Genomic DNA, 20,457 nt, shown 5'->3' with positions numbered 1-20,457 from the left:
AAGTTAAAACTCTCATTGTTGAATAAGTATTGTTGCGGCCCGAGGGTCGTGGGGGTACTATGAGGGAGGAGATATCCCTGCTTTCTCCCCCGGGCTCACCGGGAATCGAGGCCGTCGCACATGAATAAGTTTGTGTCGCGGTGGGTCGCTAATCAACCGCGAACGCCAATAATTTGACCACATTCCCAGTGTCCTCCATCTGACGACCGTTTAACTGGGGACACGCAGTCGCCTTGTCGGGGAATCGCGTCTTCGATGTGTACTTGCGTTACTTACCGTATCAGGTGCAGCCGAGCAGAGCTGCCATGTACGCACCGGCTAATAAGCAGACTTCTGGGGTATAACTTCCCGGCTATGCTACTGTGCGGACCATGCTGGACCAATGGATGAAAAGACAAAAACGAGCTGGGTACATTTATAACGAAGCAAATTAATTTTAACAAAGCGAGGAAAGTTATGTGACACAGTATGGGTTTATTCACAAGATGTACAGCAGGGGAAAGCAAGGAATTTGTGGGTGTGACAAAAGAAATGTAACATTCACAAAAGAAAGACACAGTGCAGATTTACCCTGAATAAGTAATACAATTTTAAATTACACACACACACACACACACACACACACCTGGGGGAAATTAAAGAGAGCCCAGAAAGAGGAGAGGCAGTTGAGTAGTGACCTTATGGTACCTGGTGTGGCCGGCAGACCGGCGCTACCAAATCGCTTAGGAAGGAGGAGAAGGGAAGAAAACTGAAGGTGTCTATGGTGTGGGAGTGAGAGGTGCGAATGTAATGCAGCATATGGTGCAGTGTGGTGTTAGAGGAAAGTGTGGGAGGTGCTCGTCAGTGCATTTATGTAACCCATGCATTATATTTGAACTTGATTTGATGATAATGTACAAAATAATCTTTGTAATTGCCTGGACCCTGTGTATTTGTTTCCAATCTACTTTTTTTATTATGCTGTACTGTACTTTATATTTATACTGTTATTTGACTCAAACTGTTTGAAATGTGGAAATGTAAATGATGATGATGATGATTAGACAATGGATTAGCAAATCTGTTATATGGGATTTTTACTTGGGTTCTCTGCTTCATGAGCCAGAGGTTCTGATAGAAACACTAACAAACCAACCTTAATTTAGCTAAAACGGAGGCGTTAGATGGAAATAAACCCCAAAAAGGTGGCAAGGCTTGCATGATGTCACACTTTACATCTGGCTCCTGCCTGATTGCATGTTTGTATTGGTGATAATGAGGTATCGTACCATGGTGAACATTTAATGAGGGATGAATGGTATCATTACAATTTCATTATTACTGCTGTACTTTAATTACTCTTGAAGCTAATAAATAAGTGAAATCATTCCATCAATGACGGTTGATGTGCCTTCAGGTGGACCTTCGAGGGCAGAAGTTGCAGCTGGTCCGAATAAGGAACCCTTGGGGGGAGGTAGAGTGGAATGGACCTTGGAGCGACCGGTGAGTCTGATTATGTTTCGCACCAATCTTCCACTTTTGACAACCAGTTATCACAGTTAACAGTTGTTACCCTGAAAATACAAGGTTTCGCTGTGTTATTTATCTATCTTGCAAACATTTTTGTTTAATTGAGATATGTCTCTTCAGTTTTGCTTTGATTGTCAAGAACTGCACTGCTGTTGCTTGCTCATCAAAAATAATCATCCTGGAGCACTGTCATGTGACAACACAGATTATGCTTGCCTTTGTTGAACAGTTGTAGTGAATCAAGATATGTTGCACACGCAAATGTTCTCGCATGTAATTAAATGTGTGTATGTGTGCGTGCATGTTACTTTCCTCCTTTTAAGTAATTCTGTATCCGTCTTGACTATAAATAGCATTACATTTTTCATTGTACTATTCATAGTGTGGAGGTTAGTGCTGCTTGATGCCCTTGTTAACCAATCTGGAGTCTCTTTTTGAAGCATGTAAGTACGTCAGCAAAATTTGGCCAAAGAATACGGAGACAGGACTTTAGAATTTCACCATGGTACCACGATGATAAGAGTTACTACTACTACTACTACTACTACTACTACTACTACTACTACTACTACTACTACTACTACTACTACTCCACTACTTTATAGGCCCCAATTATTCCCATCTACTTATGGGGTCAGCATGGAAAGGTTTTCAGCCCATTTCTTTCAGAAACCAGTTAGCCAGGTCTGACATTCGATTAATGGTGGCAGGACTTTCGAATTAATAAAATAACTTCCCTACTCCTCATGAAAGACACCATGTGATTCTTAACTTCCACCACAACCAGTGCTGCCAGCTCACCAGGATTACAGTTTGTAGGTAAATCTTATTCTGTCAAGAATCAAATGCAGTCTCAATTAGAAAGGGCACTTGGTAGAGCACTTTCCTCCACCAGGCTGAACAGTTTACGTTTTGTACCCCACTCACAGGTCGGATCTGCATCCAGACCTGAACCAAAATCGAATCAGTCTTGTCACCTAACCAACTCATCCACCTAGTTTTGTCATAACTCGTCCACAACGTTTTGAAATTATCATGCTTATATATCATTTTGGCGTCATCTCTGAATGGTGAAGATTTACTTTAAATATTCTAGTGTCTGGATCCAAATCCGGATCTTCACCAAAATCTAATCAAGTGATCCTTATCACACACCCAACCTACCCACCTAGTTTCGTCCAAATCCGTCCATAACTTTTTGAGATATCATGCTCAAAACCAGACAAACAAACAGACAGACAAACAAACAGAATGGGATGAAAACATAACTCTGCCCTCCTTCAGTGGTGGAGGTAACAATGCAGAAGCAAGGACGGTTTGTGCTTTCAATGACACCATCATTCAATAGGGTGTCTGGAAAACATTCATGCAAAAATATATGTTCATAAATTTAATATCAAACACAATCATGAAAAATGATCAATTTTTTTAATACATCCCTCCATTTTTGTTATATTCAAATTTTTCTTGCAGTGCTTGTGGGAAAAGCTTACTTTAGTGAGATTTGTCCATCAATGTGGATCAAATATCAGTGCACAGCATAGATGACATTGCTAATTCCAAAAAAAACAATTTGTTACTTGATGTGATGTACAACAGTTCAATTAGCTAATAGATGACCAAAATCTCCCACCAATAAAAGATAACCTAGACCTTGAGTGAAGTTTATGGCAAGGTCAGGTCAGGTATGGGAGCATGTGCCAGAGCAGTGCATCGCTGCGTCCACTTTCCGCCGGTACTCCAGGGGCCTCAGTCTGGCCACCCCCAGGCAGATGTCTGACCCATCCCCATCTCCTTGAGATGCTGATCAACCTGCTGCAACCACGAGGCATGTGGTCGGCTCATTGGCCTCCTCCACTCACGAGGCTCCGGTGAGCAGGATCAACATCATGATCAGCCATTTCATCCTTGTCACATACCCAAGCTCTCCGCAAAATTTCGTCTGAATCTGTCCACAACTTTTTGATATATTTTGTTCACAAAGAAACAAACAAGAAAAAAACGTAGTGCAGTGCATGATACTTGTGAAATCCACCCCCCTCTTCAAAGGTTGCCATGGATACATCATATTGTCCATTTCATTAAGATTAAAATTGACAATCTTAATCAAAGCTCAGGTCAAGCGGATGAAAATTGATTATTTTTCAGATTGAAATTGATGATTTTAGAAGTTTGAGCTTGAGTTAACCTTTGACCTTTTGCCTTCAAAAATAGTTGCTTTTCCAATTCAGTGATAGACATTGCAAATCCTGTTCAACTTTCAAGTCAATCGAATGAAAAATGACTATTTTAGAAATTTGACCTCAAAATGACCTTTGACCTCTGACTTCAAAATCAATAGGCTTCTCAGTTTAGACTATCTCTTCAACTTGGTAAAGATTCATGACAATCGGTTTAGAATTGTGACCTGTAGGCGATTGACAGACAGACAGAAGTACAAAATCCGCTGACCAATATACTTGCAAAATCTTCGATTTTGTAAGTATCAAACAAGCAAACAAGAAGAAGACGTCATGCTGAGCACGATACTTGCAAAATCCATAAAACAAATTAAAAAAAATAATTGGTGGTTGAATTAAATGACCAAATATGCTACAACTCTTCAAATTTCAAGTGAATCGAAAAATAATTGACAATTTTCGAAATTCGGTCTATGTTGACCTCAAAATAATTTGTGGTTGAATTCAGTAATCTGATATGCAAATCCTCTTCAAATTTCAAGTCGATCAGATAAAAATTGAGGATTTTAGAAATACCACTTTAGTTGTTGACCTTTGGCCTATGTTGACATTTTTGTCGATGTTGACCTCAAAAATAATGGGTGGTTTAATTCAGTTACATAATATGCAAACCCCGTTCAAATTTCAAGTTAATCGGATGAAAATTGAGGATTTTAGAAATTCGCCAAATCTGTTTACCTTTGGCCTATGTTGACCTTTTGACTTTTTGACCTCAAAAACAATAGGCTTCTTGCTTATGACAAACTCTACTATGTGTTACACTTTCGTGAAGATCGGTTTGAAATTGTGACCTGTAGATGATTGACAAACAGACAAACAGACAGAATACCAAAAATCGACTAACCAATATACTTGAAAAATTTTCGATTTTCGCAAGTGACAGACAGATAGACAGACAGACAGATAGACAGACAGACAAGGGTGAAAACATAATATAACCTCCATCCACCTTCGGTGGTGGAGGTAAAAATGCCATGATGAAGTTCCTTATCGTAATGGAAAATGATATAGTCGTTATGTTGAAATGTATTAAACTTAGTGTTGCTGATTGGATAACATGTTGGACTTTGTTTCTCTGTACTTGGTATCCAAATTGTGAAAAATAATTTTTGCACCATTGTTTCTCAGACACCCTTAATATAATGAATGATATCTTATCCACATCACCTTTTTATATTTTTGTGCCTTTTTCCTGCACTTATTGTGATGTCATGAAACTCTACATCTTGCGGTTCCATCAGCTCATCAGAGTGGCGAAGCCTGGGTGCCAATGAGCGGGAACGTCTACACCAGGTGATGGCCGAGGATGGAGAATTCTGGTAAAAAAAATTTTTTTAATATTCTTTGTGCTCAAAATCTCTAAGTTTCATAGTTATAATTTTTTCAGGAAGTAGAAGAAACTAGCCTCACATGGTTCAACATTTAATCCCAAAGTAGAAAGGAGCATAAACCTTAGAGTTTGATAGGTTACTGTAATGCCATTCCAAGAATCGGGGCCATTTATATATTTATACTTCTGCATTAACCACTCGGTGATGTAACGGTTCGAGCCCCCATTCTGAGTCTGGGAGGTTGGTGGTTCAAACCTCAGCCGAGTCATACCAAAGACTTTAACAATGGTTTATGTTGCTTCTTTCCTTGATGCTCAGAGTTTAAAAACAATTGAGTACAGACAAACAATCATAGGTTGGCAACCATTAGGCAGACTTTATGGACCCAATGACCTCCTCCTGTGTTGAAATTCCTTGCAAGGGAATTTGTATTTTATTTATAGTAGTTGGCTGAAGCATATTGTTGAGAATCTTTTTCCCTTTTGTTGAAAAGCATGGAAATCTTTTTTACCTTCGCATTCTGCGAAAGGTTATGTATTGGTCGCTGTGTATTTATTTATTTATTTATTTGTGAATATATGTGCGTGTGTGTGTGTTTGTTATTCGCATAACTCAGAAAGTATTAAACCAAATCGCTTGAAATTTGGTGGCATGATGGGTTATTATCCAAGGAACATTTGATTAGATTTTGGGAGCGATTGGGTCAAAGGTCAAGGTCAAGGTCACGGAAAGGTCAAATTCGTATTTTTACCATAGCGTGGTCAATTTTGATCTAATTGGCATGCAACCGATGCCAAAATGTTCAGAATTCATTGCCCAATCTTGTGATGGGCGACATGACAATTACGTCATTACCCTTGTTAGCGGTTGGGGGTCAAAGGTCAGTGGGGTCACGACCTTTCAAAATATGCGGTTTTTGTCATAACACGGTCAAATCAAAACCGATTTGCATGAAACCAACACCAAAATGTTCACTGTTCTGTTCCCCCCCACTCTCATGCCAAGAACAAAAAAGTAGCGGAGGCGAAGGTATGCGCTCTACCGAGTGCCCATTCTAGTTTTGAGAATGTCATGCCCGCTTGACTTTTCACGTTTCTTGAACTCCCACAAAATTGCATGCAATGATCGCCCTGACTGTTGCCTTCAGGATGTCAATGAATGACTTCCTGCGTCATTACTCACGGGTGGAAATCTGCAACCTGACGCCGGATGTGTATCGTGAGGGTGACTCTCGATATTGGACAGTTACCAAGCACGAGGGTCGATGGCTCAGGGGCTGTACCGCTGGAGGTTGCCGCAACTATGGAGGTTCTTTCTGTGTTGTGCGTGCATATGTACCATGAAATCATAAAATATGGCTTTCTCAACCACTGTTCCCAAAACAACCAATGTTACTTAAAATACATTTGCAACTCTTCTTCAGTTACATAAATTGCTTTCAAATGAACTGTTTTACCACACATACATACAGGTGAAACACCACACTATCCTTCAAAGAGGACCTTAAGCCGGCTGTTCAGTCTGATGAAAATGCCAGGGCAACCTTTGAAAAGAGCAAGCTATTGTTTGCCAGTACTCTGTCCAAATTCTAAGTTCCTGCCTTTGTTTACATGGGGTGGAATTGTCTCGGCAGCCCAGCCGCATCTTCAGACATGATGCAAATCAGCAGCTTGGTGCTGAATGTGTGAATAAATATCCTGTACTGGCTATTGCTAAGCCAGGTGCTGGCTTAACGGTTAAGGTGGCTGGCTTGGGACATTACGGTCCTGAGTTCGAGCCCCTGTCGACTGTTGAATTAACACCAGGTGGGGTTGACTCAGCCTGTCATCCTTCCGAAGTCGGTGAAATGAGTACCAGTGTGCTGGGGTAATAACCATTCGGGGTAACCTGCGTCAGAGTAGCGACCCATCCAGGACTGTACTCCTTGCCAATGAAACAACCTCGGCAACTTTATGTGCCTTTATGGCGTGAAAGGAATGGTTTATTATTGTTATTATTATTATTTTGACTTCCTACTGGTGTTATTGCATTTTTGATTTTGTGATTATGATACCTTTCCCGTGATATCTTCGGATTATCACTAACCCACGTCCTGTCAAGTAGCTGCAGTGTGTTTATTGTATTCCAAAACTGTCACAGTTTTGAATGTCACACGTAGCAGGAATGTTGCATATAGTGTACATTTTTTTTTGGACAGTATCCACCATTAGACTTTTTATTTTTAACCACCAACCACGTTATCTCCCAATTAACATGTTTGTTTCATGTAGCTTTAATGACCACCATCATGTTACAGCCTGCACGTCAGATCCCACGAAATAGCTCATGTTATTTCACGTTCCTCGCATATTATAAGCTCACTGCTCTTGAGTTATTCAAATTTATCATTCAAAAATTTTTTTATTTACATTTGTCAAAGGTGGACGTAGGTTATGTTTTCACCACTGTCTGTCTGTCTCTGTGAGCTGGATATCTCAAAAATTATAGACAGATTCGGACAAAACTTGGCGGACAGGTTGGGTGTGTGACAGACGGATTGATTATATTTTGGTGAAGATCCGGATACCGATCTGCGAATTTTAAAGTGATTCTTCACCATTGGGAGATAGGGCCAAAAACTATATATATATATATATATATATATATATATATATATATGTATATATATATATATATATATATATATATATATATATATATATATATATATATATATATATATATATATATATATATATATATATATATATGTATATATATATAGTTGTAGTTTTCCGCCGTGCGGGTGACCACTTTTAGCGAATTCACGGCCGCACGCGCCCACCGGACGTGGTAAACCCAGTCGCAGCTTTCGGATCAACGCCGAAATCCAGCTACGGGTGTGTTCTAAATCACACCGTAAATCAGCCAACTATTCTGTCCACGCACGACATGGTCCGATCGCCGAATTCTCGATTTACCCAAGTATGCGCACGGACAGAAATGCCGGGGATTTACACCTCAACGGGACCTGCTTGGAAACGAGCCGCTTTAGCAGCTCGCTCCGTTCGCGATTTGCCGAGCGGTGTATATCGCCAAGCCCCGCCGGATCCGATTACTTTGTCGGCTATTTAAAAGCCAGTTAATATCCCGAACGCAATACGGCAACTCAATTGAGGGAAAGGACGCAACGAACAGGTGAACATTCACACAAGGACATTTATTTATATACACGTAAGCAGTCATACACGTATGCAATCATGCAGTCAGTAAAGCAATGCAGGAACAAGCAAGACAAAGAACTACAACCGTTTTATTAATTATGTACACTTATTACAATTCTACTGAAGGACATGGCGCCACAACGTTCATACAAAGAAAAACCCCAGGAAAGAAAAGGGCAAGAACTGGACCTCATGGGCCTTTCATAGTTCACGGAGCTGTGGAGACCGCAAGGGCTCCGAGAGACCGTGCAGGCTACCTTTCAACCTCGTGGTGACTCGCCAGGCCTTGGTTCAGCGACCCTCGGTGGCCCTGCCCGCACTCCTCTTGACTCCACCCATGCCTTCAACGGCGATCCGGCTGGCGACTCCTCTCCGGCTCCACTGGCGCCTCCGTCGACCAAGGAGAGAGACCAAGCAGAGGGACTCTCTTTCCCCTCGCTGACAGACTCCGGTGCACTCCCAGACTGCAAATCCCCGACTGCAGACGATTGCAGCTCGACTCCGCTCCCAGACTTCCACTCAACTCCACGGCGAACCCAGACCAACCGACCGTCCGACCCCGACCGACCCCTTGGCGTTTTCAGCCCTGCCTTTTATCACCCCGGCGCCTCGCCCCTCCCTTCGCGGCGCGCGGGGGTGGGGGGGCATTCCAGGGGGGTTCGGCTTGGCTCTTGGCCTGCTCTTTTGGCCTGATCACGGACATTATGTTTCTTTCGCCCTTCTGAGCGAAAATTCCAACAGAGTTCGGCTGGGGTCAGTTTTTTTTTTATTTTATTTTATTTTTTTTTTTGTATACCTTGGTCGAGGCTCGTATGAGAGCTAACACACAACTCACAGCAAGGAGGCATGAGACAAGAGGGGCGGGAGTGGAAGGGACAAAACATTGGGGAACAGACACAGGTGAACTGTGGAAGGGAGAGGGATGGGGATGGGACGGGGAACATGGCGAGGGGAAGATGGACATTAAAGGGACTTTCAGGAAGGAAAGCAGGAGAATTGAAGGAAGTGGGCTTGGGTGGATTATCGGGGGTAGAAAAGATCGAGGATTTGGATGGGGGAAGATAAGAGGTGGTGGTGAACAGCTGTTTTGAAAGCCTGAAGGGAAGAATGGGAAAGAATAGAGTGAGGAAGTTTATTCCAAAGGCGGGAAAAAAGAGGAATGAAAGAGTGAAGATGAGCAGTGATTCGTGATTTTGGTAGTTTTACCAGAAGGGGGTTGTTGGCGGACCTTGAGCGCCCTGTGGAAATGTGGTGGGGACAAATCGCAGAGAGAGCAGGGGGGGCAAGGCTGGAGAGGAGTCGGTAGAAGACAGAAAGACCACCGACCAACCTGCGGTGATTGAGTGAGAGGCCCAAAGACTCAGCTTCATTGCGGGAGATGCCAATGATCTTAAAAGCCCTGGTTTCGACAGCGTGAATCCGAGAAAGGTGGGAGGCAGGAGCACCAGCCCAGAGGGGAGAGCAGTACTCCATCAGGCTACGGACAAAAGCTTTGTAAGTGGTCAGGAGCTCAAGAGGGCCGAGGAAGGACTTTGCACGACGGAGGATTCCCAGTCGGCGACTGGCTTTTGCGGCAAGGTTGGAAATGTGACTTTCCCAGGAAAGGTCATGGCAGATAGTGAGACCCAGAAGCTTGAAAGAAAAGACTTCTTCCAGAGGATTGTTGAGAAAGTGGATAGGGGGGTTTTGTAAACGGTCCTTTCGAAGAGACATAGTGAGAGTGTGAGATTTGTCTGGATTGAAAGACATGTTCCACGTGTTGGACCAGTTTGTGATTTTATCCAGATCTGCAGTGAGTGAAGAAGCTGCTGCTTGCCGGGCTGAGGGATGACAGATGGTACGGCAGAGGGTGGAGTCATCGGCAAAGAGAAATAGAGGATTTTCCAGAGAGTCCGAGAGATCATTGATGAAAACCAGAAAAAGAACAGGGCCCAGAACGCTACCTTGAGGAACTCCAGCCTGCACAGGAAGAGGGGATGAAAGAACTCCATTTAGGGCCACACGTTGACTGCGACAGGAGAGGAAGTCTGCGAGCCATGAGTGGAGATGGCCTTGAATACCATGGGAAGAGAGTTTGGTGAGTAGGGCAGGGTGCCAGACTGTGTCAAAAGCACGTGATATGTCCAGGGATACGGCTCGGATTTCCTGTCTGGCATTGAGGACCTCCATCCATTGATGGGAGAGCAGTAGCAGCATATCTAGGGTAGAGTGACCTGGTCTGAAACCAAATTGATGATTGGAAATCAAGCCATTGGAGAAGAGGAAGGATTTCATATCTGAGGCGATGATGGATTCCATAACCTTGCTGATGATTGGGAGAAGGCTGATTGGTCTATAGTTACAGGGATCTGTTTTTGCACCTTTTTATGCAGGGCAGTGATGTTAGCAGATTTCCAAGCAGATGGCAGATGACCTTGGGAAAATGAGAGGGTGATTAGAACAGAGAGAGGGTGAGCAAGAGCAGAAGAGCAGGCTTTGAGGACACGTGGGCTGATGCCGTCTGGACCGGTTGCAGAATCTGACTTGAGGTTTGAAAGCAAGCTCTCCACCTTGTCAGGAGAAAAGGATACAGAGTCCAGGGACAGTTGGGTGCGACTGGGTAAAGTGGGTAGAGATAGTGATGGGTTTGGGACACAAGATTTAGCTGCAAACACCGAGTTTAGACATTCAGCTTTATCACGTGCGGTATCAGCAGTGCGGCCATTTGAGGTAAGGGAGGGGATGGAGGGGGAACATACACCAGAAACAGATTTGATTAAACGCCACCAGGATTTTGAGGAGGGAGAGAGGTTTGAGAGTTCAGACTTGAGATGAGAAAGATGTTGTTTTCTGGCTCTCCTGAGGGTAGATACACACTTGTTCCGAGCTTTGTGGAAAGAACTGAGATTGCCCTCAGTTGGGTTTCCTTTCCATGAGGCAAAGGCAAGTTGTTTCAGGACAACTGCCTCGCCACAAGCTTCAGTAAACCAAGGGCGGGAGGAAGGGTAAGACAACTGAACACGAGAGGGGATAAATCTGTGCATGAGGGAGAGCAAGTTTCTTTGAAAGAATTCCCAGGATGAGTTGATGTTTGAGAAAGTAGTGATAGGAGACCAGTCTGTAAGTTTGATGGCTGCTCGGAGACCCTGCCAGTCGGCTTGAGTGAAATGCCAGACTCGACGGCGGTGAGGTGGTTCTCTGATAACAGCCAGAGAGATGTCCACTTTAATAAGGACGTGGTCAGAAGAACCAATTGGAGCGAAGGAAGAGCAGCAGATATTGTCAGGGAAATTTGTCAAAATCAGATCCAGAAGAGATGGAGTACCATTGGTTGAGATCCGGGTCGGGAAGTTGACCGATTGAGTCAGTCCCAATGAGTCACAGAAAGCTTTTGCTGATGTCCCATGGCAGGTGAGAGAGGTACCCACACCTAGCCAACTGGCGTGATGACAATTGAAGTCGCCACATAAGAGGAAGAGAGAGTTTGGATGAGAAGATAGAAGATGGTCCATGTTTTCGGAGAGTGAGGTGTAGATGGAGTCATCACTGTTCGGTGGACGGTACAGTACACATATAAACATGAGGTGGGAGTGGAGGGGAAGCCGAAGCCAGAGGTATTCCTGGGGGTGTGGGGGAGTGAGAGCAGTGCAGGGAGAGTGAGGAATAGAGTCTTTGATGAAGAGAGCAACACCTCCACCAGGACGAGGCTCAGGTCTGTCATACCGTAAGAGGGAGTAACCAGGGAGAGATACTTGGGAGTCAGACACGTCTTGGGAGAGGAAAGTTTCTGTTAGGCAGATAATGTCTGGTTTGTCAGTGGCAACCTGCATGGAAAGATCTGAAAGGTTTGAGCGAAGGCCCCGGATATTTGAGGTCCACACTTTTAATGAAGAGGTAGGGGAGGAGGCTTTTGGTGCAGGAGGTGGAGGGGCGGGGGAGGGTCGGACGAGGGACGAGGGGGAGGTAAGGAGGGTTGCTGAAGGAGTGTGGGGTATTGCAGAATAGCGAGGGGAGGGGGCCGAATGAGGAGGAGAAAAGGCTCTGTGGTGCTGTGAGAGAGGGGGACAAGAGACAAGGAAGATGGCAGTTGAGGATTTGAGAAGTTGGAGTGAAGAGATGGAGGTGAGAGGGCAGTGGAGGGAGGCAGGTTGGTGGATGAGAGGGGGGCAACTTAGAGAAGGAAGAGCGAGGGGGATGAAAGGTGGGAGGAAGGTGAGGGGGGAATTTTTTAAAGAGGTGAGAGGGAGGCTTGGAGGGAGAAGAGTGGGATGGTTGCTTTGAGAGTGAGAGTGAGGGGTGAGGGGGGTGAGTTGGCACTGAAGTTGGAAAAAAAGAATGGTTGATGGAAAGCGAGCATCCATGGCAAACTGTGGTTTTTAAAAGTTTTAGGTCAGAGATGCGATTTAACACAATTCTTGATGGATGCAATGAAGGCGAATTCAGAGCATGGAGAGAAGAAGCGCTGTAATAGTTGGATTTTTTAGGCAAGGAATGAAGGAGAGCTCGAAATGAGAGCAGTTGTTGTTTTCCAACCGTCATTTCTGTTTACCCGTTCTGATGGATATCGGGGCGGGAGTTGTTGAGATGTTGTTGTTGCAGTGTGGTCAGCGCTGTGGTGGGGATGGCGTGGTTGTTGAGATGGTGGTTGTGGTTGGCGCTGTGGTGGGGATGGCGTGGTTGTTGAAAGGCAGTTGTGGGTGTTGAAGTAGTGGTTGTTCCAAAATAAAGATAGCAAAAGAATAATGGCTGACTCAAAGATCACAGCCCGGTAATACGAATAAATCCCTTTAAACATCGGTGGGGAAATCTAGTCTGAACACACACTTATTGACATAACTGATCTCTGGGAAGCCTGAATGGTGTTCTGTGAATTTCCACAACCGTAACAATATCTATACATATACATATATATATGTGTGTGTATATATATATATATATATATATGTGTGTGTATATATATATATATATATATATATATATATATATATATATATATATATATATATATATATATATATATATATATATGTATATGTATGAATATATGTATATATTAGAGCCTGGTGTTGGCGCAGTGCTTAGGGCAGCGGCTTGTGATCCAAAAGGTCCTGAGTTCAAGCCCCATTGGGCCACTGAATTAATACACCAGGGGGTTGACTCAGCCTGTCATCCTTCCGAGGTCAGCGAAATGAGTACCAGTGTACTGGGCCGGTGTATACCCTGGTTAAAATAGGTGCACCATATCCCTGTGTCGTAAGAGGCGACCAGGGTTGCGTCAGGAAGGGCATCCGGCGTAAAACATGTGCCAAATCACTATGCGGATCATACGGATGATCCGCTGTGGCAACCCCTAACGGGAGTAGCCGAAAGAAGAGGAGGAGATATATGTGTATATATGCGTATATATATATATATATATATATATATATATATATATATATACACATATATATATACACATATATATATATGTATATGTATATATGTGTATATATATGTGTATATATATATATATATATATATATATATATATATATATATATATATATACACATATATATATACACATATATATATATGTATATGTATATATGTGTATATATATGTGTATATATATATATATATATATATATATATATATATATATATATATATATATATATATATATATATATATATATATATATATATATATATATATATATATATATATATATATATATATATATATGCATGATGGTGGGTTTTTTAAGTTGCATTTGTCATGCATTCCAGCATTGTTTATTGGCACTAACTAGGTGTGGATGAGTTGGTTGGGTGAAAAGACTGATTCGATTTTGGCTCAGGTCCAGATGCCGATCCGACCGATTGATGGAATGAAAAACGTAAACTGTTCAGCCAGGCGGAGGAATGCGATCTACTGAGTGCCATTGTAGTTATCTTGTTGTTGCTGTTTAGTTTGAACCTTCAATCCATAAACTTTAAACCCAATGGCAGAAACATTCTGGACAAACCCCCAATTCCGGCTGCGCTTGCTCGAGGAGGACAACGACCCAGACGAACGAAATGCCACCTGCTCATTCATCGTGGCCCTCATGCAGAAGGAGATGCGGAAGCAGCAGCGCAATCTGCTTACATTGGGCTATGGAATATACCAGGTCCTTAAAAGTCTCCATGACACTCATGTTGAATATCATCATTGAACCTCTGTACCAAAGGAGGCCATTGTTGTCTGTACTTTGCTGTCACTTGCACATCATTTTAATGATCTCCATTACCACTTACGATTACTTTTCCTTGGGCTGTATTTGTATTTCCCGCAGATCACGCATGGGGAGGACCCAATGCCAAAAGAGTTTTTCCTCTACAACCAGTCGTGTGCCCGCTCCGAAAGCTTTGTGAACATGCGAGAAATTTCGCATCGATTCCGCCTTCCGCCTGGAGATTACATCATCGTGCCATCGACATTTGAACCACACCAGGAGGCCGACTTCCTGCTGAGGGTATTCTGTGAGAAGCCAAACAAATCGCAGTACGTATGACGGTCATAATGTTAAACGAACCAGACAGACAGGGACAGAGATGGTGTTTTTAGGATATGAGGTTTAAGTAAAGATGTAAAGGCTATTTACATATTAAGTACACAAAAAAATGGGACAAATTTAACCCTTTGTTCCCCGACACATGCCTTGTCTATGTTACTTCCCTTCTCTATCCTTACTCCAATGTCATTAACCTGCCTCATCCCTCGTCCCTCCGAGACAGAAACAGCACTGTTCAACACTTGTTATCTTGCCAAAACGAAGTTTTTGCAAGATATGTTAGTCAGCTTGTATGTTTTTTTATTTTTTTTTTGTCTGTAATCACGTATAAAAAATTCTGCAGAGCACAGTTATCATTGGAAATTTTTGTAACTTCGCATATCAGAGGCCTATAGAGGTCCCTTTCAATGCATAAAATTTTGAAGGTCAAGATCAAAGGTCAAGGTCACTTTGTCGCAAATCAGGGGAGTCGACGAAACCCTTATTTTTTGAGTAATTTTGATCTGATCGTCTTCAAAATTCATGGGAATATAGTTCATGGTCTGGCTCTCAGCTGATTAATTTTTGGTGGCGATTGGCCTTAACCTTCATGGTTAGCACCTGAGGTCAAACATATTTGACCCCAAGGTCAAATTTTCAAGTTTTAGGAACCATATCGTGTAGTACCTCAAATTGAACACCTTGATGAGTGCTTTCGAGATATGTCAAGCTTGAGACATTATGACGTCATTTGGTGACGTTATGAGGCAAACACATATTTTTCATGGTTGCTCTGCAGAACGATTCTCATCGGAATCTCTCGTAGGCAGATATTCCTCAAGGAGTCGCTCCTGGTGGATAGCAGCTCTGTTCACCTCAGTGTGACCTTAAAGAAGTCACACGTGGTCACCTTTTGTCAAGATACGGGTCACCCTGCGGGTGACATTGGTTTATTTGTTTGTTTGTTGTTTTTTTGTATACCTTGTCGAGACTCGTGTGAGAGCCAAAACACAACGCACAGCAAGGGGGGCATTAGACATGAGGGGTGGGAGAGGGAAGGACAAAACAGTGGGGAACAGAGACATTAGGAGATCTGTGGAAGGGAGAGGGATGGGGTGGGGAACACGTAGTTTCCAAGATGGACATTACAGGGACTTTCAGGTCCTTGCACAACAAGGACTTTCAGGAAGGAAAGCAGGGAATTTGAAGGTGGGTTTGGGGTGGATAAACGGGGGTAGAAAAGATCGTGGTTTTGGATGGGGGATGATAAGAGGTGGTGGTGAACGGCTGTTTTGAAGGTCTGGAGGGAGGAATGGGATTGAACAGAGTGAGGGAGTTTATTTCCAAAGGCGGGAAAAATAGGAATGAAAGAGTGAAGGTGAGCACTGAGCAGTGATTTGTGATTTTGGTAGTTTTACCAGAAGGGTGTTGCTGGCGGACCTTGAGCACCCTCTGGAAATATGGGGGGGGGACATATCACAGACAGAGCAGGGTGGTGGGGGGGGGGCGAGACCGGATAGGAGATGGTAGAAGACAGAAAGATCACCGACCTTCCTGCAGTGAGAGAGTGAGAGGCCCAAAGACTCAGCCTCACCGTGGGAGATACCAATGATCCTAAATGTCTTGGTTTCTACAGCGTGAAGCCGAGAAAGGTGAGGCAGGAGCACCAGCCCAGAGAGGAGAGCAGTACTCCATCAGGCTGCAGATGAAAACTTTGTATGTGGTCAGGAGCTCAGATGGGCCGAGGAAGGACTTTGCACGACAGAGGATTCCCAGTCTACGACTGGCTTTGGAAGCCAGCTTGAAAATGTGGCTTTCTCAGGAAAGATCATAGGAGATAGTGAGACCCAAAAGTTTGAATGAAAGGACTTTTCGAGAGGATTGCTGAGAAAGTAGATGGGGGGGGGTGGTTCCAGACAGTCCTTTCGGAGAGACATAGTGAAAGTGTTAATGTGAAGTTTTGAAAATCCTTGTGACTCTTGACCCTTCGGGTGGTTGGTGGTGGAGAGGGAGTGAGAGAGAGACAGAGAGGGACACAGAGAGAGAGAGAGAGAGAGAGAGAGAGAGAGAGAGAGAGAGAGAGAGAGAGAGAGAGAGGGAGTGAGAGAGAGACAGAGAGGGACACAGAGAGAGACACAGACACACACACATGGATAGAGATAGCTCTTCCTTTTTTGAAATTTAAATACCACTCCCCTCTTTCCAAATGGGCCTCTTTGGAGAATAATATGTGTCATATAATGCAAGATTGTTATGTGATTTCCTTATCTATGTGCAACTCTCTCCCCTGTTATTCATACATATAGCTTTCACTTTCTTTTCTTCTTTTTTTGTATCCAACATCAAGGCTCGTGGAAGAGCTCGGACATAGGACGGATCAGGACGCAACAGAACAAAAGGAAGAAAGGATGAGAAACATAACGGCACACAATGGCACACACTAAGATTGGGTTGAGGTTGGGTAATTTTAGGAAGGTTACATCACCTGACAAATCAGTTTTAACATGTATGGGTTGAGATGTATTCTGTTGTGCCACATTAGACTTTCTATTAATTATGTACACATAGAGGGTGTATGTTTGGAGGGGGAGTTGTTTGGGCTCATATGTCGATGTCATGATGCACACAGAATGTAGTGTGGAAGGGGGAATTTAGAAGGTAGTTTATATGTTAATCCCAATTGTTATACTGTATTAATGCCTGGTGTTGGCTTAATGGTTAGGGTAGTGGGCTTGGGATCCTAGGGTCCTGAGTTCAAATCCCGCTCAGCTGTTGAATTAACACCAGGTGGGGTTGACTCTGCCTGTCATCCTTCCGAGGTCGGCAAAATGAGTGCCAGCATGCTGGTATACTGTGTCGGAGTGGCGACCCGTCCAGGATTGTTCCCAATTGCCAAGGAGACTGCTTCGGCGGCACCAACGCTCTGCACAGAGTATGGTCCTAATGGATGGATGGATACTGTATTACAATTTAACCCAATTTCCCCCCTCTGTTTTGTTTCTTTTGTCAATTTTTGAAATCTGGGAAGTCTAAAAAAAAATTTAGGCCCTCCATAAAACAAGACATCAATATGAAAGGCATGTGTTCAACAGACTAGTGGCCACATGTTGTGAAGGTTTATATATCTGTTGTTGGTATGCGATGATGGCTTCCTGAACCTTGGTAATGGGAATGAAAATGCCTTTTATTTAATAAATGTGACCCTGGGTTTATTTTTTTTAATGTTTTGAAGTTTGTCGTCGCATGAAATATACATTTGATAAATTTGTTGAAAAATAAAATGTCATTGAAAAACTGGTTGAGGTTTTGTGGGTAGTGGGTGGGAGTGGAGAGAGGAGTGGTGGCAAGGGAGGTATGTGTATTCGGACATGGTGCATACAGGAGAAGGGGTGGGTGGAAGTAATGCTACCATATTTGCATATGTAATAAATAGATAACCCTATTGTGGGATTCCCCTGTGTTCAGCTTACCAATATACCTGTTCAGTCTACCTTTCAGTTTAAATTTATGAGGTGTGTGTGTGTGTGTGTGTGTGTGTGTGTGTGTGTGTGTGTGTGTGTGTGTGTGTGTGTGTGTGTGTGTGTGTGTGTGTGTGTGTGTGTGTGTCAGTCACCACCATTTTTCTCAGAGAAGGCCAAACGGGCCTCCGTCAAATTTTCACAGAGGTTCATCAGTGAGTGCCAGGGAGTGTTTTCGGCAGAAATATATATTTTTTCATTTTGAATTTTAAAAAAAAGTTGAATTTTTTTTAAGCTATGTTAAAGGTAATGTTAAAAGATCCTCAACCCGATTCTTTAGTGGATGTAAGGAAGTGTTTTATGCCTCCACAAAAAAAGAAAAAAATGATTTCTTCAAAATGCCAATAGGTAGGGATAGTAGGGATAGCACAGCAAGTAGGGATAGCACAGCACAGGGAAACGTTGGGTACCCCCTGCTCGTCCGACATGAAATAAGCACACCACTGTTTAATCAGCAAATACAACTTCGGTGAATTTCCTGGTAATTTCTGTGGAGTCAGTACTTGTACAAGGAGCTACATTAATTATCATATGGTATTGTTAATTTTAGGGTTTAAAAAAAATAAAATAAAAATAAAACTGGGTGCTGATTTCATGAGAGAGAGAGAGACAGAGAGAGAGAGAGAGAGAGAGAGAGAGAGAGAGAGAGAGAGAGAGAGAGAGAGAGAGAGAGAGAGAGAGAGAGAGAGAGAGAGAGAGAGAGCAAGAGAGAGAGAGAGCGAGAGATATATATATATATATATATATATATATATATATATATATATATATATATATATATATATATATATATATATATATATATATATATATATATATATGAGCCTGGTGTTGGCGCAGTGATTAGGGCAGCGGCTTGGGATCCGAAAGGTTCTGAGTTCAAGGCCCGTTGGGGCACTGAATTAATACACCAGGGGGTTGACTCAGCCTTTAGCCTGGTGTTGGCGCAGTGGTAAGGGCAGTGGCTTGGGACCCAAGAGGTCCTGAGTTCAAGCCCCGTTGGGACACTGAATTAATATATGTATGTATATGTATATATATATATATATATATATATATATATATATATATATATATAATGTGTATATATATAATGTGTATGTATATAATGTGTATATATATATATATATATGTATATATATATGTATCTATATATATATATATATATATATATATATATATAAATATATATAAACCAAGTCGAAAACACCAGGGGGTTGACTCAGCCTGCCATCCTTCCGAGGTCGGCGAAATGAGCACCAGTTGTACTGGGCCCGGTGTATGCCCCGGTTAGAATAGGTGTACCATATCCCTGTGTGTCGTAAGAGGCGACCAGGGTTGCGTCAGGAAGGGCATCCGGCGTAAAAACCTATGCCAAATCATTATGCGGACAACAAAACGAATTTCCATACCGGATCGGTCGAGGCCCGGGTTACCAACGACCGCCACCGGTACCGGTGGTCAGCAGGGTACCAGTGGAAATTGTGCTACTGCTGGGCGAAGGAGGAGAAGGAGATGGGGAAGGCGAGTCCGGAGGCAGTGGGAGAGGGGGAAGGGTAGAAGTGTGGAGGTGAGAGTTGGAACTCTGAATGTTGGGACGATGACTGGCAAAGGGCGAGAGTTGGCTGATATGATGGAGAGAAGAAAGGTGGACATACTGTGTGTACAAGAGACCAAGTGGATGGGGAGTAAGGCGAGGAGCATTGGAGGTGGTTTCAAACTGTTCTACCATGGTGTGAATGGGAGGAGAAATGGTGTCGGGATAATCCTGAAGGAAGATCATGTCAAGAGGGTATTGGAGGTGAGGAGGGTGTCTGACCGAGTGATGAGTGTGAAGTTGGAAATTGAAGGGGTGATGATGAATGTCATCAGTGCATATGCCCCACATATGGGGTGTGAGATGGAATATAAAGAAGATTTCTGGAGTGAGTTAGATGAAGTGGTGGAGAGTGTATCCAAGGATGAAAGAGTGGTGATTGGAGCAGATTTCAATGGACATGTTGGGGAAGGGAATAAAGAGGATGAGGAGGTGATGGGGAGGTACGGTCTCAACAAGAGAAATGTGGAAGGGCAAATGGTGGTAGAGTTTGCAAAAAGAATGGAAATGGCAGTGGTAAACACGTATTTCAAGAAGAAGGAGGAACACAGGGTGACAT

The 20,457-nt window shown here is 43.1% G+C and overlaps 1 protein-coding gene across 1 annotated transcript in view; it reads left to right on the top strand.

Moving 5' to 3' along the window:
- LOC147011684 (calpain-9-like) overlaps positions 1-20,457 on the top strand; it is a 74,799-nt gene that overhangs the window by 21,552 nt on the left and 32,790 nt on the right. The window contains exons 7-11 of the mRNA XM_085857176.1: positions 1,397-1,482; positions 4,991-5,068; positions 6,228-6,388; positions 14,260-14,420; positions 14,586-14,794. Coding sequence (XP_085713302.1) covers positions 1,397-1,482; positions 4,991-5,068; positions 6,228-6,388; positions 14,260-14,420; positions 14,586-14,794 — 695 coding nt within the window. The remainder of the gene's footprint in view (positions 1-1,396; positions 1,483-4,990; positions 5,069-6,227; positions 6,389-14,259; positions 14,421-14,585; positions 14,795-20,457) is intronic.

Source organism: Eptatretus burgeri, chromosome 15 (assembly GCF_056783735.1).
Source record: "Eptatretus burgeri isolate ZD-2024b chromosome 15, Ebu_testis_v1, whole genome shotgun sequence".
Taxonomy (NCBI): Eukaryota; Metazoa; Chordata; class Myxini; order Myxiniformes; family Myxinidae; genus Eptatretus; species Eptatretus burgeri.
Note: the sequence above shows the minus strand (reverse complement) of the source record. Positions and strands in the feature narration are given on the sequence as shown.